The 24,051-nt window shown below is 44.1% G+C and overlaps 1 protein-coding gene across 2 annotated transcripts in view; it reads left to right on the forward strand.

The window, feature by feature from the left end:
* Window positions 1-23,838, forward strand: part of PARP1 (poly(ADP-ribose) polymerase 2) — a 73,997-nt gene extending 50,159 nt beyond the window's left edge. Inside the window, exons 13-22 of one of the 2 annotated variants that reach the window (XM_086487310.1) lie at window positions 20,002-20,114; window positions 20,205-20,281; window positions 21,607-21,761; window positions 21,838-22,035; window positions 22,107-22,212; window positions 22,287-22,369; window positions 22,475-22,612; window positions 22,697-22,879; window positions 22,954-22,996; window positions 23,584-23,838. In XM_086487310.1, the coding sequence (XP_086343436.1) occupies window positions 20,002-20,114; window positions 20,205-20,281; window positions 21,607-21,761; window positions 21,838-22,035; window positions 22,107-22,212; window positions 22,287-22,369; window positions 22,475-22,612; window positions 22,697-22,879; window positions 22,954-22,996; window positions 23,584-23,648 (1,161 nt within the window). In that variant the 3' untranslated portion in view covers window positions 23,649-23,838. Of the gene's footprint in view, window positions 1-20,001; window positions 20,115-20,204; window positions 20,282-21,606; window positions 21,762-21,837; window positions 22,036-22,106; window positions 22,213-22,286; window positions 22,370-22,474; window positions 22,613-22,696; window positions 22,880-22,953; window positions 23,265-23,583 lie in introns of those variants that run through there. The other variant, XM_086487309.1, reaches the window with a different exon arrangement.
* Window positions 23,839-24,051: the final 213 nt, after the last annotated feature.

A 24,051-nucleotide genomic window follows, 5' to 3' on the forward strand; every position in this document is an offset into this window, starting at 1 on the left:
AATTCACAACGGAAATGCCTATGCTTGGTGCTCATACTTTCTTGTCCTCTTTCTACGAATGTGTCAGGCCAAGGAAGAGACATGGAATGTGACTTCCTTGAATGCAAACATTTCAGCTTTCCTTGCACAATCCGCATACATCCGTGCTCATTCATGAGTGAATTGGGATCAACGTACAATATGGCATGCCTATGAAAAGGGATCACATAAAGACGCTGATTGAAATATAGGAAACGATCACGAATGAAACACTCGAACAATGCGTGTTGACTAATCATGCCAACACATAGTACTTCCTGTGAGGGTTCTTTGGACCTAGGCTCGATAGCCAAGATCGGTTCTTCTTGGGAAGAAATATGCGACCATCCGGGAACGGACATCTCTGATGCGTCATAGGATGGGTGACATAGAGCATCGTGAAAAAGATTGTACCGTAAGTTTGGTAGGAAATGACTACGTGATGGGTATTCCTGATGTGTTACAAGGTGGGTGATAGGTGCATCGAAAAGGGGATATCCATAGTCGAGAGGAAATTCCGAACTGTGTTAGAATTGTGCACAAGGAAAAGCAAGCACTTGAATGAAGATGGGTTCAGAGGAAACTTTAAGGAAAAACAGATACCTTCTGAGAAAGCGGGATTGCTTTTCGAGAAAGCGGATGCTTTCGCGCGAGGTCTATGTCCGCATTGCAACTGTGCGTACATGACTTGTCCCTTTTTTTTTTTTGGTTGGGTGATTACAATTTTGATCGCATTTGACCAATTTGATTGCTCAAACAACTATGACCTATATGTGGCGAGGCTCAGGTAGCGGATCTACTATGGCCGCCATCACTTTGGAGATCATGATTCTTCTTTTTTCGGACATTGCCATTTCCAATGTCCATGGACAGGTCTTTCATGTTCTAACTTGTAAGACTTAAGTTGCAAGTACTTAATACTGAGTATTAAGGTCTATGTCATGACTCATATGATCTATCATGTTCTAACTTTTGAGTTTGAAAACTTCTTGGTTTAGTCTCTCTTGTAGTGTGTAAGACGTATAATTTTTTTTTGCATCGTACGTTACGTCAACGTACGAGTTCGATTAGTACCGCACGTCTTCGTACGTGTACGTACGTGTCAACCCTATGTGCATGTGAATGCATCCAGGGACGCCTAGGAAGTCCTGTGAAAGCATTGTTTTTAACATATAAGGTTTTACTAAGTTTTTGGGCAGATTCAGACCATTTTTAAAGGTGACCGGCGGCTCACTTAATAAATGGGCAACCTATGATTAAATAAAGCAGCAGAAACCAGCCAACGATTTCTCTCTCTTTTTCAAACAGAACAACGCCAAAAAAAAAAAAAAAAAAAAAAACGAAAAACGATCGCGATCTCTACTCGAGCAGTCAATGCTCTGTTATCTTTGCCGTGGCCAAGGAGCTATAAAAGCATCACACGCCCTCTCCCAGAGGGAGGATCAGTTTTCACAAGGAGGAGATGTTGCTGCAGATTTCAGTCGCAAAGAAGTCGTCGCCGGTGATGTCCATGGCTGCCCCAAGTGTACCGGATGTCGCCAGGACCTAGTGTGCGAGTTCCCCCGCGAAGAAGTGCCTATGGAGCGTGTTTCTATCGCGACAAGATACTGTTTTCTTCTGTTTTCAGCCCATAAAGGTCGTAGACGGGGCTGATTTAAGAGAAGGAACCCGAGAACACATCTTTTTTGTGTGTAAGATTGGAAGAGAGGATTTTCTCTGTAGAGATCTCTTCTAGGGAATTGCTTTTTCAAGAACCGAGATGCGTTTTAAGCGTCGAGACTTTGAAGGTAACGATTTTCATGTTATGATCTCTTAAGTATTTGCTTGCAGGTGTACTTCCTCTTAGTGAGGGAGTAGGAGCAGAGGAAGACATGAGGCTCTGTAGGAGAAAGCGCTCTGAGGGACTAGAGTCAGATCAGCCTAAGGGTTTTGTACCCAAGTTTGGGAAGTAGATCCACGGATTGGAGAGAGAGGTAGTCTCTTGAGTTGTGATCCGGAAGTTGGGATTCCCAAGTAAGGACTTCGTGTTTCGGAAAGCAGAGTTGTTTTGCGGGAAGAGGACTTCTGAAACAGAGTGGAAAAGAGAGTTACAGGGAGAGGCGAGAACCTTAGTTCTCGAGGATTTGGAATAAGGAACGGAAGTTCCTTGGAATAGGGTTTTGCCCTAGGAATCGGAAGCTGAGGCTTTCAAGAACCATCGAGTCTTATTCTAGAACGAACGTGGTAATACTGTGACGAGGGGGGGGGGGGGGGGCAACCCATCTTCTGGTCCCTAGTATTGTGTCGATCTTCTCACTCTCTATCTCTCTCTCTATCTGTTTCTCTCTATACACTCTGGCTTCAGTAATAAGTGATAAATCCTCTCTCTCTCTCTCTCTCTCTCTCTCTCTCTCTCTCTCTCTCTATCTCTCGATCTTCTCACTCTCTATCTCTCTCTCTCTCTCTATCTATTTCTCTCTATACCCTCTGGCTTCAGTAATAAGTGATAAATCCTATTTATCCGAATATATTTTATATTGCTATGCGCTCCCGTTTGTGACAGTGGTATCAGAGCATGGTCTCCTCTCTTTCTCTGTAAAGGAGGACGACTCTGGGAAGATATGGGAAGAAGCTATTACAAGCCAAGAGAGAATTAAGCAAGCGGAACCCTAAGCCTTGCAGAAAAAGCTCGCAGAGTTTGGGATTTTTTTTTTTCTCTCTGTAAGAAGTCGACACACGACTTGGGATTCTCTGAGGAAGGTGACAAGAGCATGATGCTCAAGAACCTATAGAATCCAAGGAGCGGAATGCTCAAGATCCTTTAGAATCCAAAAAATATCCAAGAATATCAATCCAACCCATAGCCAAGAAATCCCGTCATTCCGGGAAGGATATGAAGGTCTCTAGACCTAGGAATACTCTAGTCAAGTTTGATACTTTTGACGAAGAAAGATGTCCCGAAAGCTACCGCTTTCATTCGACAATTTGAAGTTGCCTTTACAAATGGCAATTTCTAAAAAGCCTCCAAGGTGAGGCATGTGACCAAACACCTCAAGGGGATTGCAACTACTTGGGTGGTATACCAAAGCTCTGCAAGGAACTTACAACAAGACCTGGATTCAATTCAAGGCTGAATTTCTCGACAAATTTTTTTCATCCACGCTTTGAGGAAGGCACCAAAGAAGATTGGGATCGGTTTGCCCGATAGGAGCATGAGTGAGTCATGGATTATGTGAATAGGTATTGGTTCACTCTTTCCAAGGTGGCTCCATTCTTGAACCTCTCTGAGGAAGAAACCATAAAGAAGAAATTCAACGAAGGACTTTTGTCCGAATTCTGTAGACGCATCCATAAGATACTTTGCAGCGGATGGTAGAGTCAGCAATACAAGCTGAAAGTGTACGTCTCAGTGTACATAGAATCTAATCCCGGTAGTGGGAAGGGAACCGTTGAACACAAAAACAATGAATTTTTTGTTACCTTTCCTCGAAGGATACGTTGCTATCGGGAGAAAGTTTGGAGTAAGGGAATTCAATGTAACTCTTGAGTTTTTGAATAGAAGACCCTCAAGCTTCAAGTGAGAGGACAGGTATGATCAAAGTTACATTTTTGAAGAAGTTACAAAGTGCGTTTTCTTTTTCGCACGAGGAATGCATATGTCTAACCAAGACTGATCACTCTTGAGTGTTTATGAGAGTAGGGTTGAGTCAGAACATTGTTTTCTACGATGAACTGCTTTGCTTAACCATCCGGAAGGTCCATGATTGATCTTGTATCCGGTAATCCTCGAACACATTACCTGCTATTGTGGGTAGGACATTATGAAGGAACTATTCCGACTTTTCAAGAAAAGAACAGCTTTTATCAAGCCGGAGTATCCAATGAGCCTACACCTTTTACGTGGTAAGAGAAGATATGGTAGTGCTTTTTGCACAAGTGAATGAACACTCTCTTTACGAGGCAAGGAACAAGCGACGGTTACGGCCTGTGCTCAAGGAATCCAAGGATTGAAATCCTAGTTTATTTGATGAGGGGGGTTTGCTCTAAGATAGAGCCAAGGGATTGTCAGGTTGAGCGTCTTCGCTCTGAGGATCTTACGAAGGGAAGTTAATTTCCCAGGTTCACCGAAACTCTAACACAGCTTAAGAATTATGTACACCTTTGAGTACATGGATAACACACGAAGACACAGACCTATGCTAAGGTGGGTCATCTACCGGTCGAATTTTTTTTCTGCTGAACAGAATCAAATGAACCAACTTACTTTTCAAGAACTGGACGAGAGTTTGTTATACTCTCTTGAGCGTCTTTTTGCAGGCAAGGATATAATCTTTATTTTGAGATGTGTTCGGTAGAAGGAATTTGAGTCTCTCTATGGAGAAGAGGTTTTCTGATGGTCGTTGATCATTGGGTACGCTCTGTGCTTTTACCATTACAATTGCAACTTTTGGTTGTAGTATATGTTTCTCCATGAGCAGGTCAAGTAGCATTTACACGTTGCTAAAATAAATTCGAACTATTATGTTCGTAAGAGTATAACTCGCCAACCGCTTTAAAATGGTAAGAATTACCTTAACCATATATGGGAGAACATCCATGAGACCAAAGTAAGTTGGCTCTATTGAGAACCGGGTTTGAACGTACGTTCAAAAAATGCTATGGCTAGAATCCTATCAACCTGAGACTTTGCAAGTCGTCATTGGTGGTTGCAAGGTGAATCTTTTTTTTATGATTTTGCAAGAAAGAGACGCTAATGCGCGTCGGGAAAACATTGTTGCTGGTAATAACTCGCACGAGGAAAAGATTGGAAAGAAGTGCCGTCGTACACAAGGAATCTTCGGATTGGAACCATCTGGCTACGTTAAGCGATGACCCGGAAAAAGAACCTTCTTTAATGTAATTGCAAACTCTGTTTGTGAAAGAAAGACATCAAGCTTAATGCTCTATGACTTGGGCATTCCCTATGTGGGAGGACATAAGAGGTTTAGTACCCTCTGGACTAACAACGCAGGATTATGCGCAAGGACAAATACGTAGATTGATTTCTACAAAGATTATTCTTCTCGAATTTGAGAAGACAGCATCCAGTTAACAGAGTCTCGAATAAGGAAACTTTGGATCAAGAGGGAAAAAAAAGGCGGAAAGACATGTGGCAATGCACAAGGGATCTTCCGATCAGAACAATTGGCCTACCCAAAGCAAAGGCTCGGAATAAGAACTTACTGTGGTAAGATGGCACACTTTGTCTGCCACAGGAAGATTCACATGGGCTTAATGCTCTCGACATACCCTATGCGGGAGGACACAAGAGGTTTAATATCCTCAGGACTAATAGGGCAAGGTTATACGCAAGGACAGAGACCTAGATTGATTTCTAGGAGGATTATTCTTCTCCAGGTTGAGAAGGTGAAAGTGAGTTAACAGATTCTCGGATGAGGAAACTTCCAATCTGTTAGAAAAACGCGAATGACGAGCTCTTACATGGCTCGTAAGTTTTGTAATTGGTGAAGGATATCCTCGAGGTACTAGAGGAAGGACATGAACCGGTAAGGTAAGTATTGAATTATTGAATTTTTGTTTAATTTAATTTTTAAGTTCTCTTTTGAGAAAGGACTAGCTCAACTCACCATTGAGCAAGATTTGGAATCTTTCCGGTTTCTCCCCGGCAGTTCAGTTGTATCTCTACAGTTGAGGACTGTTTATAAGTGAGAGGGATATTGCTAAATTGGCTTTATCTTACAGAAAATAATTCTAAATGAATTATTGGATTTATAAGTGAGAGGGTTTTCTCACTTGGAACACCAAGAAAAATAATTCTAAATGAATTATTGGAATTTTAAGTCAGAGTGCTTTTCTCATTTGAGACATCCGAGTACAAAGTATTCCTAGTGCGTCATTCAAAGTAATGACGGGAGCACTGAGAACGGGAATAGCTGTAAGGACACGAGGAACGGGTACTTTTGATACGTCACATCATATGGGGTGACAGGGGGCATCGTGAAGAAATATCCGACCATCCGGGAACGGACATCTGTGATACGTCATAGGATGGGTGACATTGAGCATCGCGAAAGAGATTGTACCGTAAGTTCAGTAGGAAGTGACTAGGTGATGGGTATTCTTGATGCGTCACAAGGTGGGTGACGGGTGCATCGAAAAGAAGATATCCATAGTCGAGAAGAAATTCCGAATTCTGTTAGAATTGTGCACAAGGAAAAGCAAGCACTTGAATTAAAAACATATGCTTTTTGAGAAAGCGGGATTGCTTTTCGGGAAAGCAAATGCTTTCGCGCGAGGAAGTGCGTGTGTGATTGCATCCAGGGACGCCTGGGAAGTGCTGTGAAAGCATTATTTTTAACTTATAAGGTTTTATTGAGTTTTGGGTAGATTCAGACCATTTTTAAAGGTGACCGGCCGCTCACTTAATAAGTGGGCAGCCTATGATTAAATAAAGTAGCAAAAACCAGCCAGCGATTTCTCTCTCTTTTTTTGGCAGAATAGTGTCCCAAAAAAAAAAAAAAAAACTGGCCGCGATATGTACGCGAGCAGCCCATGTTCTGCTATCTTTGACGTGGCCAGGGAGCTATAAAAGCATCACACGCCCTCTCCCACAAGGAAGACCAATTTTCGCAAGGAGGAGATGCTGCTGCAGATTTCAGCCCGCAAAGAAGACGTTGCCGGTGATGCCCATGGCTGCCCCAAGTGTACCCGATGTCGCCAGGACCTAGTGCGTGAGTTCGCCCGCGAAGACGTGCCTACGTAGCGTGTTTCCATTGAGACAAGCTGCTGTTTTTCTCTGTTTTCAGCCCATAAACATCGTAGACGGGGCTAATTTACGAGAAGGAACCCAATAACACACTTCTTTTGTGTGTAAAATTGGAAGAGAGGATTTTCTCAGTAGAGATCTCTTGTGGAGAATTGCTTTTTCGAGAACCGAGTTGTGTTTCGAGTGTCGAGACTTCGAAGGTAACAATCCTATGATCTCTTAAGTATTTGTTTGCAGTTGTACTTCCTCTTAGTGAGGGAGAAGGAGCAGAGGAAGGCATGAGCCTCTGCAAGAGAGAGCGCTCTGAGGAACTAGAGCCAGATCAGCTCAATGGTTTCATACCCAAGTTTGAGAAGTAGATCCATGGATCGGAGAGAGGTAGTCTCTCAAGTTGTGATCCGGACGTTGGGATTCCCAAGTAAGGACTTCGTGTTCGGGAAAGCAGAGTTGTTCTGCGGGAAGAGGACTTTGAAAACAGAGTGGGAAAAGAGAGTTGCAAGGATGCCATGCCCTGAGTCTGGAAGGTGAGATCCAGAGGTGAGAACCTTAGTTCTCGAGGATTTGGAATATAGACTTCTCCTCTGACACGTGACACATCCAACCCTATGTGTCCGTGGACAAGCTACAACATGACCAGGGTTCAGTTCAGTCAAGTCAGTCTAGAATAAGAAGTGATCTGGCACTTTTGTGAGTCTGTTCGCAGACCGTGCATGTTCAGACACTTAGAATAGATGCATAGCCGTTGGTTGCACACAACATGATCATCAGATTTCAGTCAGAACCCATCAGGAGCATTTTTACAGTGCATAGACCTATTTTCCCTATTTTTGACATTTTTCACTTATTATTTTGAAGCGACTTTTGTTGGAAACTAGGTAGGGCATTTTTGCTAAGTTTGTATATATAGAAACCTAGCGCTAGCACTTTCTGGCAGAAGAGGCAGCAAGAGCACCTTGCTCAACAGGCAACTTCTCAACAGGACCACCATAGAAGCCTAGCGTTTTTGCCCAGTAGCAGAGGCTAGCGTTTTCAGTTCCAAATCAGCCTTGGCCTTTTTGCATTGCAGAGCAAACCCGGCGACCAGAAGACAGCAGATCCCCTAGCGTTAGCAGTTGCATCAGTAGATCCATAGCAGATTTCACTAGACAGCAGAATTCAGCCCTAGCGTTTTTGGTTTGCGGAACAACCTCAGCATTTTTGCAGATCTTCGCGACGGAATCAGCCCTAGGACCAGCGTTTTCAGTTTTCAGCCTTTAGACACCGCATAACAAGTCCCACACCTCGCAGATCTCACCTTTCTGCATCAGATCCTCGCCGCACGGTCAGATCCAACGCAGTTTGCAGATTCAGCCCGGAAAATGCAGATTTCAGCATCTGCGTTTTCAGCGCGTGGTCGTCGCATCGTCGCCATCGACTTAGAGTCAAAATTCAGCAGATGGAAGATTTGCAGATTTCAGCCATTAGCGTTTTCAAATTTCAGCTTGTCTCATCGTCGTCGACATCGTCCGCAAGTCCAAGCATTGTAGAGATTTGTGCAATCATAAGTAGACGGCTCTCGCCATAGAGAGTGGGGCCTTTGGAGGAGGGTTTTTGTCAACTTTCTGGTGTCGTATTCTTCTCTCTGTATGTCTCAGTCTCATGCACCTTCATTCACAATGTTCACCACTTTGTTTGTGTCCATTGCACTCTCTCACTAAAGGAAAGGAAGGCTCTCCCTTTCGTAAGTAAAAGGAACCCTTGAGCACAATTCGGAGCACTCATCTTGAGTAAAGTTCAACATTTACTTCCGTTGCACCTAACATTGGTATCAGAGCTTTGACAGTGTTTGGTATCACTCAAGGAAAGGACCACAAGAACCACAATTTTATTTATTTTTGCTTGTTGCGGTCGCACGTAACCCAAGATTTCTTAGGTGTGTCGATTCCTAATCGTGTTTTTGAAGAGTGATCGGAAACCCAAGAAAGAAGGGCTTGTCCAACCTCCCCTTGTGCCTCTTTTCACTCATTTGTAGCGGACCGTGCACTTAGCGGTCGGCCAATCGACGTGAGGTGGGAAAAGAAACCTTGGTGTGAGCGCAAGGCCGCCAAGGGGTGTGCCCGCAGAACTCGGGTGAAGAGAAGATCCTTCTGTAACACAGATTGCAAGCGAAAGAAGAACCTCAAGACCCTCAAGAACCCAAGACCCACAAGAACCCAAGTTCCTCGTGAACTTAAGAACCCAAGACTTCAGTGGATGGTCATCACTCGAAGCGGAATGGATACTTCGCTTGGAGGTGGTGAGCATGAGGGTGGCAAAGAAGAATTTTCCCCACGAGGAGGTTTTTCCGACCCTTCCCCTTCCCCATCTACGCAAAGGATTGCACTAACCACTATGGAGGCTTTTGACAAGATGATGATGGAGAGGAAGTTAGAACTCGAAGCAAGAAGATCAGAAAGAATGGCATAAATTGATCGTAAGTACCAAGACAGAATGTCAGCCATAGTGCGTGAGCGCGACGAAAGAGAAGCAAAATTTGATCGCGAGAACAAAGGCGACTCTTTTCTCAAGTACATACAAGAGATACAGGAGAAGGAGACTTTCTCAGCCTCGTCTTATCCAAAGCAAGACACACAGGATTTGCATGATGATAAGCATGTTGAATTGAATGATAATGATACGCATGATGATTTGAATGACAATGACACGCATGATGATTTGCATGCTGATGATGATGTGATTTCTCATAAGCATGATGATTTGCATCATGAAGGTGTGATTGTTCACAAGGATGATGTGTTAGTTGATACTTTCTCTAGTGAAGCTAACCTCATTGCAGATTGATCAATCACGAAGAACCGGTCTTCGCTCTCGAGTCGAGATCCATAGAAGCCCCACAGGAAGATTCGATCCCTCGGGAAGAACCGATCTTGGCTCTCGAGCCTAGATCCAAAGAACCTCCTCGATGCTCCCTGTCACCCACCCGATGTGACGCATCAGAAGTTACTTTGAATGACGCACTAGGAATACTCTGTTCTTGGATGTCTACAGTGAGAAAAACCCTCTAAAATTCCAATAATTCATTTAAAATTAGTTTTCTTGGTGTTCCAAGCGAGAAAACCCTCACTTATAAATCCAATAATTCATTTAGAATTATTTTCCTGTCAGATAAAGCCAATTTAGCAACAGAGGGTCCACAAATCCGAACTCCATAAAGCTTAGTTGGAGCCACTAGAGTGTCAAAAAGCCACAGCTTTGGTCAAGGTTCCTGAAACTGAACCTACGAATACATCTTCTCCAATCCTCCCTAGGCTGCATAAGCTCTCATCAATTTAGTCTCTGTTGCTCTCCTCAATGTATACACCGGACCACTGAAGACTATCCCAAGATAGGTGTATGCATCTGTGTACTCCACCATGACCGTAAGAGAGAGAGAGAGAGAGAGAGAGAGAGAGAGAGAGAGAGAGAGAGAGAGAGAGAGAGAGAGAGAGAGAGAGAGATGAGATGAGATGAGATGAGATGAAATGATATATTAACGTCTTTAAAAGGCCGAAATGACCTATGAGACCAATCCGTTACAAACTGTGAATCTGGTACCATGTCTGCGTACAAAAAAAGAAATACTAAAATAAATCTAGAAGTGCTACTAGCTTTAACTGTGTGGTATATGTGATCACTGGCACAATCGGTGCCAAATACAAGAGAGAGGTACAATGGGTAATGGATCCATCCTCATCTGTACTGTGGATCTCGAGATAGTGTGGTATATGTGATCACTGATACAATGGGTGCCAAATACAAGAGAGAGGTACAATTGGTAATGGATCCATCCTCATCTGTACTCGAGATAGTATGGCTCGAATCCTCTAATGTAGTCTTTGTCGATGCTGTCAAGCTCCTCTTTTTAGTCGTGGGCATCTTGATCTCCCTAGTTCTAATGCTCGGTCAATGAGAGTACCGCGGGTGTGAGTATGAGCTGAGCTTTGCAGTGGTGGTTGCTCCTCTATTTGTCCAATGTTTGGTGTGAAGAAATCAGTAATTTATCTTGGGGATTGTCTCTCTCCAGATCTCTTCAGTAAACTATCTCTGTGTCTACGTAACTCAAGTAGATATAGGCCAACACATCTCTGGTCTTGATAGCTCATGATTCTCGAGAAGGGTCCGAAGCCTTCTCCGAATAGACAATGGAAGCGGCCCCATATCTCGTAATACACTGTGCGCTGACATATATAATGTGTCTCCGTCTTTGGCTCCGTATGGCATAGAGTCTAGACGGCATATCCTGCTAGCTGTTGGTATCCCTTTGAATCTACCAGTCTCAATCTCAAGCTCAATCTGGTGTGAATATGTCCGTATCCGACCAATGGCACACGTAAAATCAATGAGATAGATGTGTATCCATATAGTTGGGACGAATCACAAACCCATCCCGTGTGAGTTGAAGAAGATGCTCTCTATAGAAAGCCATCTTCGTGCCCAACTCCTGTGTCGCCTCTATCCATGTCCTCCTCGTGTTCAACTCGGTCAGGTCTTGGCGAATGAGTCTAGTAATCTCCACCCGTGTAAGAGACAACGATGGTGCATCAAGGGAGTATTGGAAGGGAGGTAAGCTGTCCATTCTGAAGCCATGTATGTGGAACCATGATGACATCTGTGCATACCAGTATGATGTGTCCCCCTATAAAGCTAATTGTCTGGAGGACTCAAGGGCCAATCTGGCATATCTGTCTGGGGTAGTATCCCATAAGCTGTGCATAAAGGATAATAATCTGCTAAGCGCCTCTATCTCCATAGATTGGGCTGCTAACTCCGCTTGATGATTTCGTGTGGCATGGAGGCCTTGGCTCTAATCAGTCGAAAGATCATAGATACCAAGGGCCTCTCCATACGCTCCACCCATCATAGATACCTAAACCCCATAGAGCATAGCTAAAGCTACTAAGGTATCAAAGAGCCAGAGCTTTGTTCGGGGTTCTTGGAATTGAACCTACAAACACATCCTCTCCAATCCTCCCAAGGCCGCATACGCTCTGGTTTGTCTAGTCTTTGTTGCTCTCTTCAAAAAAAACTTTGGCCGAGTGGGAGATTGTCAAGTATGGAGCCTGATTTATCCCTTGTAATTTTTTGTATTAAAAACACACATTTGTAAGGGCCATGTTATGAGGAGAAGCCATTGTGCGTGTAGAAAAATCACTCACCGGAAACCAAAATTTTCAAGACGTCGGAATATTATGGCCAGACGACGGCTGGAAAGTGGTCAGAAAACGGCTGATCGGTTGGCCGGTGGTCGGAAGTCAATAGTCGGTGGCCGATTTTAATGGGGGACTTGTCTTCTGAAGGGCGGCCACATATGGACGGATTGGAGAGTCCAATTTGGACTTGTCTACACAAGGGCGGCTATGAACGGGTGCCTCTCATGAGAGAGGGCAACCCTTTTGGCCTATAGAAGGAGACCATTTCTACACACATTTTTGGAGTGTGAAGTTGATGCAACCAAGTGGGTGGAGGTGGTGAGAGTGAAGCAAGGCAGGAGCTCTATTAAGGGTATCATCCTATAAGAGACTTAGACACTCCAAGTCGAGAATCTACAGCGACACCACAAATAATCACTTCAAGACAGTTCACAATTCACAATTGATTCGACATTGGCCCAAGGAGTTCCGTGCCTACAGATATTGGCCCCATAGATTGGTGCCCCTTTCGGTATTTCTTTTTGTATTAATCTGTGTTCAAAGTACAAGAGAGTAGGCAGGCGCTCACTCGCAGACTCTATGTCCAGATGCTTTGAGTTGTGAGGCCCTGCCTACCTATTTAAATGTTTACAAGAGATTGCGAAAAGCAGAGCCCCAAAAGCATTCAAAGTTAAAAGCTCTTAAAAAAAAAAAAAGCAAGGCTCTCTCACTCTCTCTTGGGTAATTTAAATCAACTCCCTGAAAGCTGCGAGCGTAAGTTTTCAGCCAATATTGCATAGCCAAAAGCAGCCCTCAGCTTTCCGTAAAACACGGAGGTCCGTATATGTTGCCACACGTCAGCTTTTTCGCAATTGGCGTTGTAATTTCCGGGGCTCCCGTACAGCCAACCACGCCAGCATTTCTGGCCTATCCATTGTGTGTATCGGGCAGCCACGTCACCAGTTTGTGACATCCCCCCCTCTTGAAAGCATTGTAATCGCCCTTGATTACGCAAAATAGACAAGAGCCATAAATTGTCTTAACAAACACTAGGAACACACATCTAGCACATGTACCAAGCGACAACTACATTACTTGACATCATAGGACATCACATGACAAATCACATTCAACATTCATTGGGATCCCAGAACATTATTTATCGGCAATGCAATTAGCAATTGCATCCAGATCCACTCAAGACCTCAAGATGCTCAATTGACTAATCCCTATTGCAACCATGTCTATCGAGATCATTCAAACGAAAATGTTGAAGCCATTTCGTCCATCAATTCCTGCACTTAAACAAGTCAAGAACAAATCAGTTTCATACAATCCGGAATTCCATTTCATAAAGTCATACAGCAGAGTATTGTCAGCTCTCAATATCCCTGAAGCTCAAAGATACATCAGTGGCTCTAGTATTCCAAAATCGAGGCATCTGTTGACAAAGGAGCGGAGTAACTCCCCTCTTGTGCAGACCCACTGCACCAGATCTCCGGCCAAGCTGAATTAGGTGTTCCATTTGGAATAGACTATGCTAAACCAAAAGCTTCAAGGTAAAGTTTCACAATCTGAGGAGCATCTGCTAGGTCCTCCTCCTTCATCCACTTCGCATCCAATGCAGGATAGTTCTTGAATGTAACCAAGAACTGCCTTCTTACTTCACCCTTATTCTTTCTGTCCTTATGTGCCAAAATCTGTTCAGGAACAAAGATCTCCTCGTTGTCTTCCACTTCGGGTTGCTCATCAGGCTTCCCATCTTTGGGCACATCACCTTTATAAATTTTCAAGAAACTCACATGAAACGCATTGTGAATTCTCCAAGTGTCAGGCAGTTTCAGTCGGAAGGAGACATTATTTATCTTTTTGGAGATCTGGAAAGGTCCGTAGTATCTCATACTAAGCTTTCGAAAAAGCCTCTCCTTTCCCTTCTTTCTCAGGCGTGCGGGTGGTAACTCGCCTGGGAGGCCTTCTTAGAAGCAATCGGCATGAGAGTGGAGAAAATCTTGGCGTTCTTTATCAAGTTCAGACATATTTGTCCTATCCTCATCACTCAACTCTTTCAAAAAGATCGAGTAAACAAACAAACTGGATTTCATTAATTTAGAAATGGTCGAAGCCGATACAATAGGGACAGACTCGCCCTTAAGTTTTACATCGAGTACAATAGGTCTGTCCTTTTTTGTGGTCAGTCGCTTTCCTCGCCCAATAGTCGACCACGGCGTTGTTCTTGTGGTACCAGGGACTTCCCAAGAGGACATCACAACCTTCCAAAGGCTGTTTGCAGAGGTTGCTTCCCCTTTGCATATCTTGACACAAAAAGGAGTCCCTTTCTCGTGGGTACCCACAAAGGTGACTGCCTTTCAGACTTTCAAAGAGAAATTGACTACATAACCAGTTTTGACTTTTCCGGATTTGCAAAAGTCATTTGAAGTATATTGTGATGCTTGTGGTCGTAGTCTGGGTGCTGTCTTAATGCAAGAAGGCCATGTCATTGCCTATGAGAGCCGATTGTTTTCAAGGCCGGAATTGACAGCACAGATATATGAGAAAGAGCTTTTGGTGGTTATCCATGCTCTTACTCAGTGGCGACATTACCTATTGGGAGCCGATTTTACGGTCTGCATTGATCATCAGAGTTTACGCTACTTCTTGTCACAAAAGCAGCTTTTTCGGAAAAGCATATGCGGTGGGCTAACATCTTGTCACAGTTCACTTCCAGATTGTCCATGTGGAGGGACAAAAGAACTTGCTAAGAACTTGGTGGCAGATGCTTTGTCCCGGAAGCCGTTAGTCTTGGCTATTTCCGCGATTCATCATAGAAGCTTCGAGGACATGGTCGATCAGTACGCCACAGATCCAGATTTTTCAGATGTATTTGGTCGAATACAGAATGGGGAGGTAGTAGCGGGATATTCCATTCGGGATGGCTACTCGATGAAGAAAACGATGTTGTGGGTTACACATCCGTTGACGGAAAAGATTCTAACCGAATGCCATTGTCCATCATTTACGGGTCACCGCGGCATTGATACCACCTTAAAAGGTGTTGAGCAATACTTCTATTGGCCGAGACTCAAGAAGAACGTGGACGATTTTGTACGCAATTGCTTGGTATGCTAGAAGGTCAATGCTTGCCATGGAAACCCTAGCAGATTATAACTTGAAGTTTCTCGACATCTCCGAGTAGATGTCTTTTCACGAGCAGATGACCTTGGAGGTTTAGTGTGATTGCTATCTCTTGGGACTACCATCGTCGCCAAAGAAACATTGTCTGTCCAAGAGCTGATGGACCATGCGGTGCTCGGGTATGACCTCATGGAAGGAACCTAACCCTAATTTCTGGTGTAGGTTTCAAGATGGAAAGTCAGTCGACTTTTCGAGCTCGACTAATGTCGAGATTGCTTTGTAAGTTTGAGTTTTGTTTGATCTTGTTTGGTGATCCCGTTTCGAATTTGTTTGAAATGGATGGTATCTGTTTTGAACCTGTTTTGGTGCCGATTTGAATTGTTTGACTCTGGTTTGATACTGGTTTCAATGATTGGTGATTTTACTCCCGGGTGGAGAAGTGAGAAATACTGTTTTGGTACTGTTTGAACCTCGGAACGACGTAGGCTGATGCCTGGGGAGCGTTTCGTTGTATGTTTGAAAACCTCCGAACGACGCAGGCCGATGCCTGGGGAGCGTTTGGTTGTGTGCTTGTAAAATAATTGTTGTGACTCCCGGCCCGGACCTAGATGGTTATGCGGGAGGAGTATTAAGAAGTCTGAGCAGCGGTTACTCTCAGCACCTCCAAACGACGTAGGCTGCGGTCTGGGGGGCGTCTGGTTGTAAAAGGCCTCCATATCTCCCTGCCCGGACCTTTTTAGGTTATGCGGGAGGAGTGATGACGGAGTCGTCTAATATCTCCCGGCCCGGACCTTGTTAGGTTATGCGGGAGGAGTGTTCATCGGCGGCTTTATGTTTCTATGTCTTGTAACATGCATATGTGAGCATTTGTGTTGCATAGTGATGTGCCAACCACTGAATATTCCTAATTGGATGAGATTGCCTGGGTATGTAATTTTAGTGCATCAAGACACCCGTGAAAGATCAGTACGGTTTGGGTGTGATGGCTAATTTTACTACGTTGGAATATCAAGAGTTCCGATCTGGACGAAAGGAGAAGCTAACTCCTTGATCAAAACGCCGATAGGAGCAGCTAACTCCTCGATCAAAAGAGCAGAAAGGAGAAGCTAACTCTTTAATAAAAAGAGCAAATTGATTGTCCCTAAGAATGTCTGTCGGAATGAACCTTGAAAATTTTTGAGCTAACTTGAGTTGTTTTGTAGATATGCTGTAATCGCGGCCAATTACTCTCTTTCAAGAAGGACAGATGTAACAAACTGTTGACGTGTCAAAGCCTAAAGAATGGAGCCAACTTACAGATGATATGGTTGCGCGAGAGCAGCAACCCTAACCCTAATTTCTGCCAGAAACCCTAGTTGCTGAAACCTTAATTCTGGAAACCCTAACCCTAAAACTTGCAAACCCTAATTTTGGAAACCCTAACCCTAAAACCTGCAAACCCTAATTCTAGAAACCCTAAGAAGTACAAGCAACAAAAGAAGAAGTCCTACCAACTTATGGGGACCCCGTCTGATGGGGCCCCAAGTGACATAAAGGCATTAAAAATAAAGCAGAACACACTCTTAAAGATTTTGCACATCAAAATATGATGATGTGGCACCTGTACGGACGTCCCAAAATTCGCGACGGATTTCTAGGGAAATCTTGAAACTTTAGGAAAGTGATAGCTTTTCATATTTGATGCTTTTAGGCTTTGGGCCTTTAAATATGAGCCTTGGGGGCCCTCTCTGGCACTTTTTAGCGCACAGATTGCAGAGCAGGTGCTCCTCGGCTGTTGTACTTTGCGAATCGACAGTAATATAAAGAAATACCGAAAGGGGCGCCAAGGTTTGGGGCCAATACTCTCTGGGGTGGAATTCCGCCACTCGGTGTTGCGTGTCGTCTCTCTCTCTCTCTCTCTCTCTCTCTTTCAGTTCAATTATTATTGAAGTGCTAAAAGTGTGTTCAGTCTGTTCTTTTCTATTGGCACGTGGTACTCGCCTTGTGACAGGCAGGGCCTCACTTCTCAGAGCATCTGGACGCAAAGTCTGAGAGTGAGTGCCTACCCACTCTCTTGTACTTTGAACACAGATTAATACAAAAAGAAATACCGAAAGGGTCGTCAGTCTCTGGGCCAATATCTCTAGGCACGGAACTACGTTTGGCCGTGTCGACTCAAGTGTGAATTGTGAACTGTCTTTGAAGTGAATCTCTGCTGTGTCGCGGTAGAATCTTGACTTGAGGTGTCCAAGTTTGTTACAGGAAACCCCAAAAAACAGGAAAAAACATATGACAAAACCCTAAAAAACAGTTTCAAAAGCCTTAAACAGCAAAAAACAGTGACGAAACCCTCAAAAGAGCCGAAAAGCAATTTGGAAACCCTAAAAACAGCGAAGAAGAAGTGACGTAACAACACCCTGAAAACAATGAGAGGGATCTACTGCATGTGCACCCTTCTTTGAATGTTTGAAGGCTAGTCGACTATGGGGAAGGTGGAGAGAGAGAGAGAGAGAGAGAGAGAGAGAGAGAGAGAGAGAGAGAGAGAGAGAGAGGCCCTAGAGGTTTTTTGCATTGCCAATGGTGCTCGCATTAACTGGCATATATCCTATGGGTTACTGGTTAGCAGTGATGACATACCTACTTGGGGGGTAGCTGATGGTTTCACATGGCTGCAACCGGGTCAGACATGCAGATATCTGGGCTTTCAGATTGGATTTGACGTTTCCTCTCAGCAGCAGTTTGCACCCATACTACAGTCTATTCGCAGGAAGCTATGTCATTGGTCTTCACGTCATCTGTCGTTGGTTGGCCGTGCATTGGTCGCCAACCAGGTCATTTTGGCCTCAGTATGGTATACGGCCTCTTGTAGGATGATTCATTATGGTGTGATACCTCAGCTCCGGCGACTAGTGCGGAACTTTTTATGGAGTGGCACAGATGGGACTACTGATACTCGTGCTCGAGTTCGCTGGTCCACGATTATTCGTCCTAGGTCAGAGGGAGGCCTTGGCATTATTGATCCAAAATTACAGAGCCGTGCCCTTCTTACCAAGCTTATTGTTCGGGGTCTTTTTCCCGGCCAAGAACCTTGGAAGATACTTCTTGAGGCCGCTCTTTGCACCGTGACTCCACGCCTCGACACTAGAGATGGTCATACTTGGCATAGAGGGTATCGTTTTCTCTTTACAGATGTCCCCTTGTTCACCAGCACTCTCTCACCCTTCATCCGATTGCTCCTTCAGATTTGGGTTTCCATGCGACGGGCTATCATATGCTCACCTCCCTCATGTTGTGAGGAGATTGGGCGCCAGCCTCTCATTTGGAATGATGCAGTTCTTGATTCTTCGGTTACTCCACCTCGTCAGCTTGGACGGAGGACTCACATTGATTGGGCTGCTTGGGACTCTGGTCCTGCTGCCTCTATGCGGTTGTTTCATGAGACACGTATGGTGGATGCAGATTTTGTGGCAGAACATTATGACATTGGTCGCGGAGTGACAGACAGACTGCTTGAGATTGACTTCGCCGCTCCTTCACAGTGGGATGCAGTCATGCGAGGCACGGTTCAGATGCCTCCACATTGTGGCTGGGAAGGCCTCTTTGCTCAGAGCACTCTCTTATTAGTTCGTTTAGACACCATGCTGTTCATAGTTGATACTGATTACTCTCAGGGGATTCATGCTAGATTGACATATGATACCACCTCTTTGCACCTTGTCTACCCCGGCGCTCGATGGAAGGCCATACGAGTTGTTGGCTCCCGCGGGAAGCGTCGTTGTGTTGACCCCCGTTTCGCTTCCGTTGATGCCACACTTTGGAGGCTTTGGGTGTGGGAGGGTCGTGCCCTATCTCAGCTTTATTGGGACCCAGGAGAGTGGCATTGGCCTCGCTCTAACCCCACCGGTGCACCTGTATCATTCTTTGAGTACACTGTCAGAATTGGAAGATTAGCATTGATGAGACAGCACCCAGGTTAGCCCACTCGTATGCGTTTCTGGTTACATTCAGGTCTCTCCCATGCCTATCTACAACAGTTTTGGTCAGCCATCTGGGATTTACATGCGGCTCGTCGTATTTCTTTTTTCATGTGGATGATTGCACATGCAAGACTTCCAGTTGGGACTTGGCTAGCTACTATGGGTCATGATCCATTATGTACTTGCTGTCCTTTGCGACTACTTGAGTCACTTGCACACTGTCTTTGGTCATGCTCAACTTCTCATGTAGTGTGGCTACCAATTTGCTTTTTACTTAGCGGAGCGGGTGTTCAGCATGGATTTCTCACTTGGGGCTCTGTCTCATGGTTGATGCCGATGCCCGGACCGCATCTTTTCTACGAGGGCTCAGACACAGATCCAACTCTTATGCTTACCTCGACTGGTTATCGGCGAGGGACTTTGGCTATGTTACCACAGATTGCTTGGCAGGGGATCCTCAGACACGTGATGAAGTTTTCTCAGTAATCACTAGCATTACACTATGGAATGTTTGGAGAGCTCGTTGTCTTCACATTCTCAGTGCAGCTCCACAACTCCTTCAGGATACCCTCACTGCCATTTGGTTGGACATCATTCACACCTTGATTTGGCAGTGGGATTCTTCCTCAGGTACATCTCGAGCAGCCGAGGCTCGTCGCTTTGCCTTCCTTCGGCGTTGGGCCCGATCCCCACTCTTCTTCACACTTACAGGTGGCCAGATTACATGGCATTATGCCCCCCCTCGGTGGTTTCTCCTCCACTCATCACACAGACCACCATGAGATTGTTCTAGTCGAGTTGTCACTATAGTGGCTCTCACCCTTACATTCAGCTTGTACACCCCACGTGATAGGTTATTTTGGCATCCGTTGGGGATTATATTGTGCTCAGTAATATACAGCCCTGACTTTTCCAAAAAGAGAGAGAGAGAGAGAGAGAGAGAGAGAGAGAGAGAGAGAGAGAGAGAGAGAGAGAGAGAGAGAGAGATATTTTTTCTGAATAGGATTATGGAACTGCGGAGTCCTCAAACATTGGAAGGCCTTTGGGTACCAAGAGCAAGTTGCATCCAAGGGTGGTTAGCTTAATGAAAATGTTGTTTGATATCGAGACCTACAAGTAAGACTTCTTGTGACCCATTGTGCATTGGATGTCAGGCATATGCTGCTTTGTATCAAAGCTTAAAACCAATGGTATTCTTCCTTGCAGGGCTGCCATGATGGAGTTCGAGATTAACATGTCTGAAATGCCTCTTGGAAAATTAAGCAAAAGAAACATTGAACAAGGTCTTTATTTCAACCTTTTACTTCAAAACTTGACTCATGCAGTGCATGCAAATAACTATAACTTCCACACTGCTGAACTTGTTTACTAGGGTTTTTGCACACTAAGGATTGTAGTTCCTAAGTGTCCTAGGGAGGGCTGCTAATCTGCTGTTTTGTAGCAATGTAAATGGAAGCAGGTTAATATATCACTGGAGTTATGATTTGGAAGGGGAAACAGTGTGCTGATAGTGGTTTTAACAAGACAGTGTACTTGTGCTGCATGTGGGACTTAAAGGATAAAGTATATTACACTACACTAAGGGAATTCATTTGTGCAAAGGGCATTGTGTTAATGCTCGTTTTGTACAGTGACTGGCAAGCACACATAATTGCTGCATGACGATAATTCTGCTATTGTCTTGCATGATATTGCATTATCAAGCAAGATGGAATGTAACATGTTCCCTGCAGGAATTGAAATTTTCTTCCATGATCATAAGTGGGAGGTAGAATTTGTGCTGATAGATCAGTGTGCTGGCACATTCTTATCTTAGTTTGCATGTAAATCACTGGAAGGAGTGTCGTTTCTGAACTAAGATAGCATTGTCAGCCCTTTGAGCAGGGCCAATTTTTAGTTGGGAGGCTTGCAGTCACACGGTGAGGAAGATTTTAGATGGAAATGTGTGAGAGAAATTTGGTTTTTTAATCTTTCACAAGGGCGGTCACGTAATGTATGCTATCAAATTCAGACCTTATCAAGGACTCTAACATAAGATGTAGGGGCTTAAGTCAAGATACAGCAATCTAGCTCTATCGAGGCTAGCTGCAAGGGTGTTTGCATTTTTACCCTTGAAGAATTAAGGTCATCATCTTTGATAAAAATAGGAACTGAGAATGCTTTTTGGATGTCTGCAATTGCTTTACATTCGACTCTCTTTCATTCATTGCAAGTTGCTTCTATCGGAAAGGAAAAATACAAAAACTGCGAAGCTCTGAGAAACTTGATAGGGAAGTTGAAGGATCTTGAATTTTGAAATGCTACATTGGAGGTGGTTGGGGGTTGTGGGGGAAATTCTTGATATGCACCCTGGTCTGCATGATCATTAAAGGGCAAGATGATTGAACGCAGGATTTAAGCCATATTTCAAGTTCACCCTGGCCTGCATTATCAATAAATGGCAAGGTTGAATGCAGGATTTAAGTCAAGTTTCAAGTTCATTTCTGAGCAACAACAGATTTTACTTTATTTAGTTTCGTATTTTACAGGAATGTACTCGGAGATGCATGTTTCAAGTTCATTTCTGAGCAACAACAGATTTTACTTTATTTAGGTTTGTATTTTACAGCCTTCCAGGTGTTGACTGAGGTTCAGAATGTTCTTGGAAATGATGATCTCGACAAAAGAGACAGGCTTCTCATAGATGCTAGTAATAGATTTTTCACTTTAGTACCTCATGTTCATCCCCGCATTATATCGGATGAGGACTGCCTCAAGTCAAAGGTGCCCTTGATCTTATATCCCAACTTGGGCTCTCATGCCTACAAGGCTGGCTCTGACTAATAAGTTGTATCTCCAGATTGATATGTTGGAAGCTTTGAGAGACATCGAAGTGGCTGCAAAGCTCATCGGATCTACAGGGGGCGATGATGACGAGGACCCTCTGGACATAAACTATCGGAAGCTGTGCTGTGGTATTGTGCCTGTGCCACATGACAGTGATGACTTTGGTCTTGTTAAAAAGTATTTGGAAAATACTCATGCTCCAACACACAAGGTGGGTGGCGGTGTTGTGTGAGAAGTATGATGGAAACATTTTGGATCGTTGACACACTTGTTCCAACACAGGAATGGAGCTTAGAACTGGAGGATGTGTTTACTGTTTTGAGAGAAGGAGAGGAGGATGCTTTTGTATCGAAGAAGCCTCTTGGAAACCGCATGTTGTTATGGCATGGTATGATCTTTCACTTGTAGAAAAGCTCACGTGCTCGACTTTCTAGAGATGCTAATGCATTGTTTGCTTGGCAGGGTCAAGAACAACAAATTATGTCGGTATTCTTAGTCAAGGATTGCGGATTGCTCCTCCTGAGGCACCAGTAACAGGATACATGGTAGACATTTTTTACTACTTTGGGTTACTAAGTTCCTGAAATTTGAGATTCGGTGCCTTTACAACGTTTCAGTTTTAACTTTCGACCATGTCTGCTTTGGATTAGTTTGGGAAAGGCGTGTACTTTGCCGATTTGGTCAGCAAAAGTGCGCAGTATTGCTACACTTCAAAGAACAGTCCAATTGGGTTGATGCTACTCTCTGAAGTAGCTTTAGGAGAAATGCACGAATTGAAGGCCGCTCAGGTTATTGTCAATCTAGTAGTGTTAAGGTGAACTAGTTTATTATTTTCCGGTTTTAGTCATAACGTTATTGGTGCAAAACTGTAGTATATGGAGAAGCCCCCACCTGGTAAACACTCAACAAAAGGTCTTGGACGAAATATACCGATGGAGGACGAGTATCAAACGTGGGGAGATGAAGTAACTGTACCTTGTGGGCGCCCGGTTGCATCGGGGGTTTCTAACACAAATTTATTGTACAATGAATACATAGTTTACGACACAGCACAGGTATGCTAGTCCTCTATATTATTTTTCTTTGTTCAAGCACTTGGCATAAAACTTATTGTCTGTCAAATGTGCAGATCAACCTCCGTTTTTTGCTCAAAGTAAGATTCCAGCATAAAGGTCGGTACTAAGCTACAGCATGTCCTCCTAATGTATATAAAATGCGTGAAGGTTTGGCTCTCCTGTGAAAGCCTTGCTCTTGGGATAGGTTTATGTGAATATAATGACCTTAGGATTTATTCATGCGCTCATTACAGAAAGTGCTTTTCCACATGGTACATGGATGGCCTCACATTTTGCTTTTTGTTTTGACCATGTCAAAAAACATTGGTTGGAACAGTTTTGATCGGCAGAATGCCAAATCAAGCAGCAATACAGCCTTATCATCTCTCTCTCTCTCTCTCTCTCTCTCTCTCACACACACACACACACACACACACACACACACACACACACACACACACACGCACGCACGCACGCACGCACGCACGCACGCACGCACGCACACACACACACACACACATACACACACACACACACACACACACACACACACACACACATACACACACACACACACACACACACACACACACACACACATTGATGCGCTTTGCCCATATTAAAATTTCCCATATTGCCCATATTAAAATTGGTTTACACACTTTTGTGACCTGCCTTGGTTTACACACTTTTGTGACCGGCAGGGTTACAAAATGCTTGTTGGGGCGTGTTTTGTTCAATTCTTCAAAGTGAACAATTGCTAGCATGATGGTATATGATGGATGTGGTCCATCTTCTTCAAACAACAAAATACACTTTTGTGACCGGCAGGGTTACAAAATGCTTGTTGGGGCTGATACTCGTGTTTTGTTCAATTCTTCAAAGTGAACAATTGCTAGCATGATGGTATATGATGGATGTGGTCCATCTTCTTCAAACAACAAAATACTATGTTGTAACCTTACGGAGAATCAAATCAGCTCAACCAATGTCCTTGGCTCTAACTTGGGTTTCACATGTTGAGGGCTGCATGTTGTTGATTATCTTTCGTAAACTTGACTCAAGCCTAAGCCTAGATCTATTAGAGGAGTGTCTTTTCTACTAGCTAGCTAGTCTTTGTGATACTTGCCCGACCTAAGTTCTCGTTGGACTAACCTTATGAGGTGCACTAT

Source organism: Adiantum capillus-veneris, chromosome 17 (assembly GCF_014529385.1).
Source record: "Adiantum capillus-veneris isolate H3 chromosome 17, ASM1452938v2, whole genome shotgun sequence".
In the NCBI taxonomy this organism is placed as follows: domain Eukaryota; kingdom Viridiplantae; phylum Streptophyta; class Polypodiopsida; order Polypodiales; family Pteridaceae; genus Adiantum; species Adiantum capillus-veneris.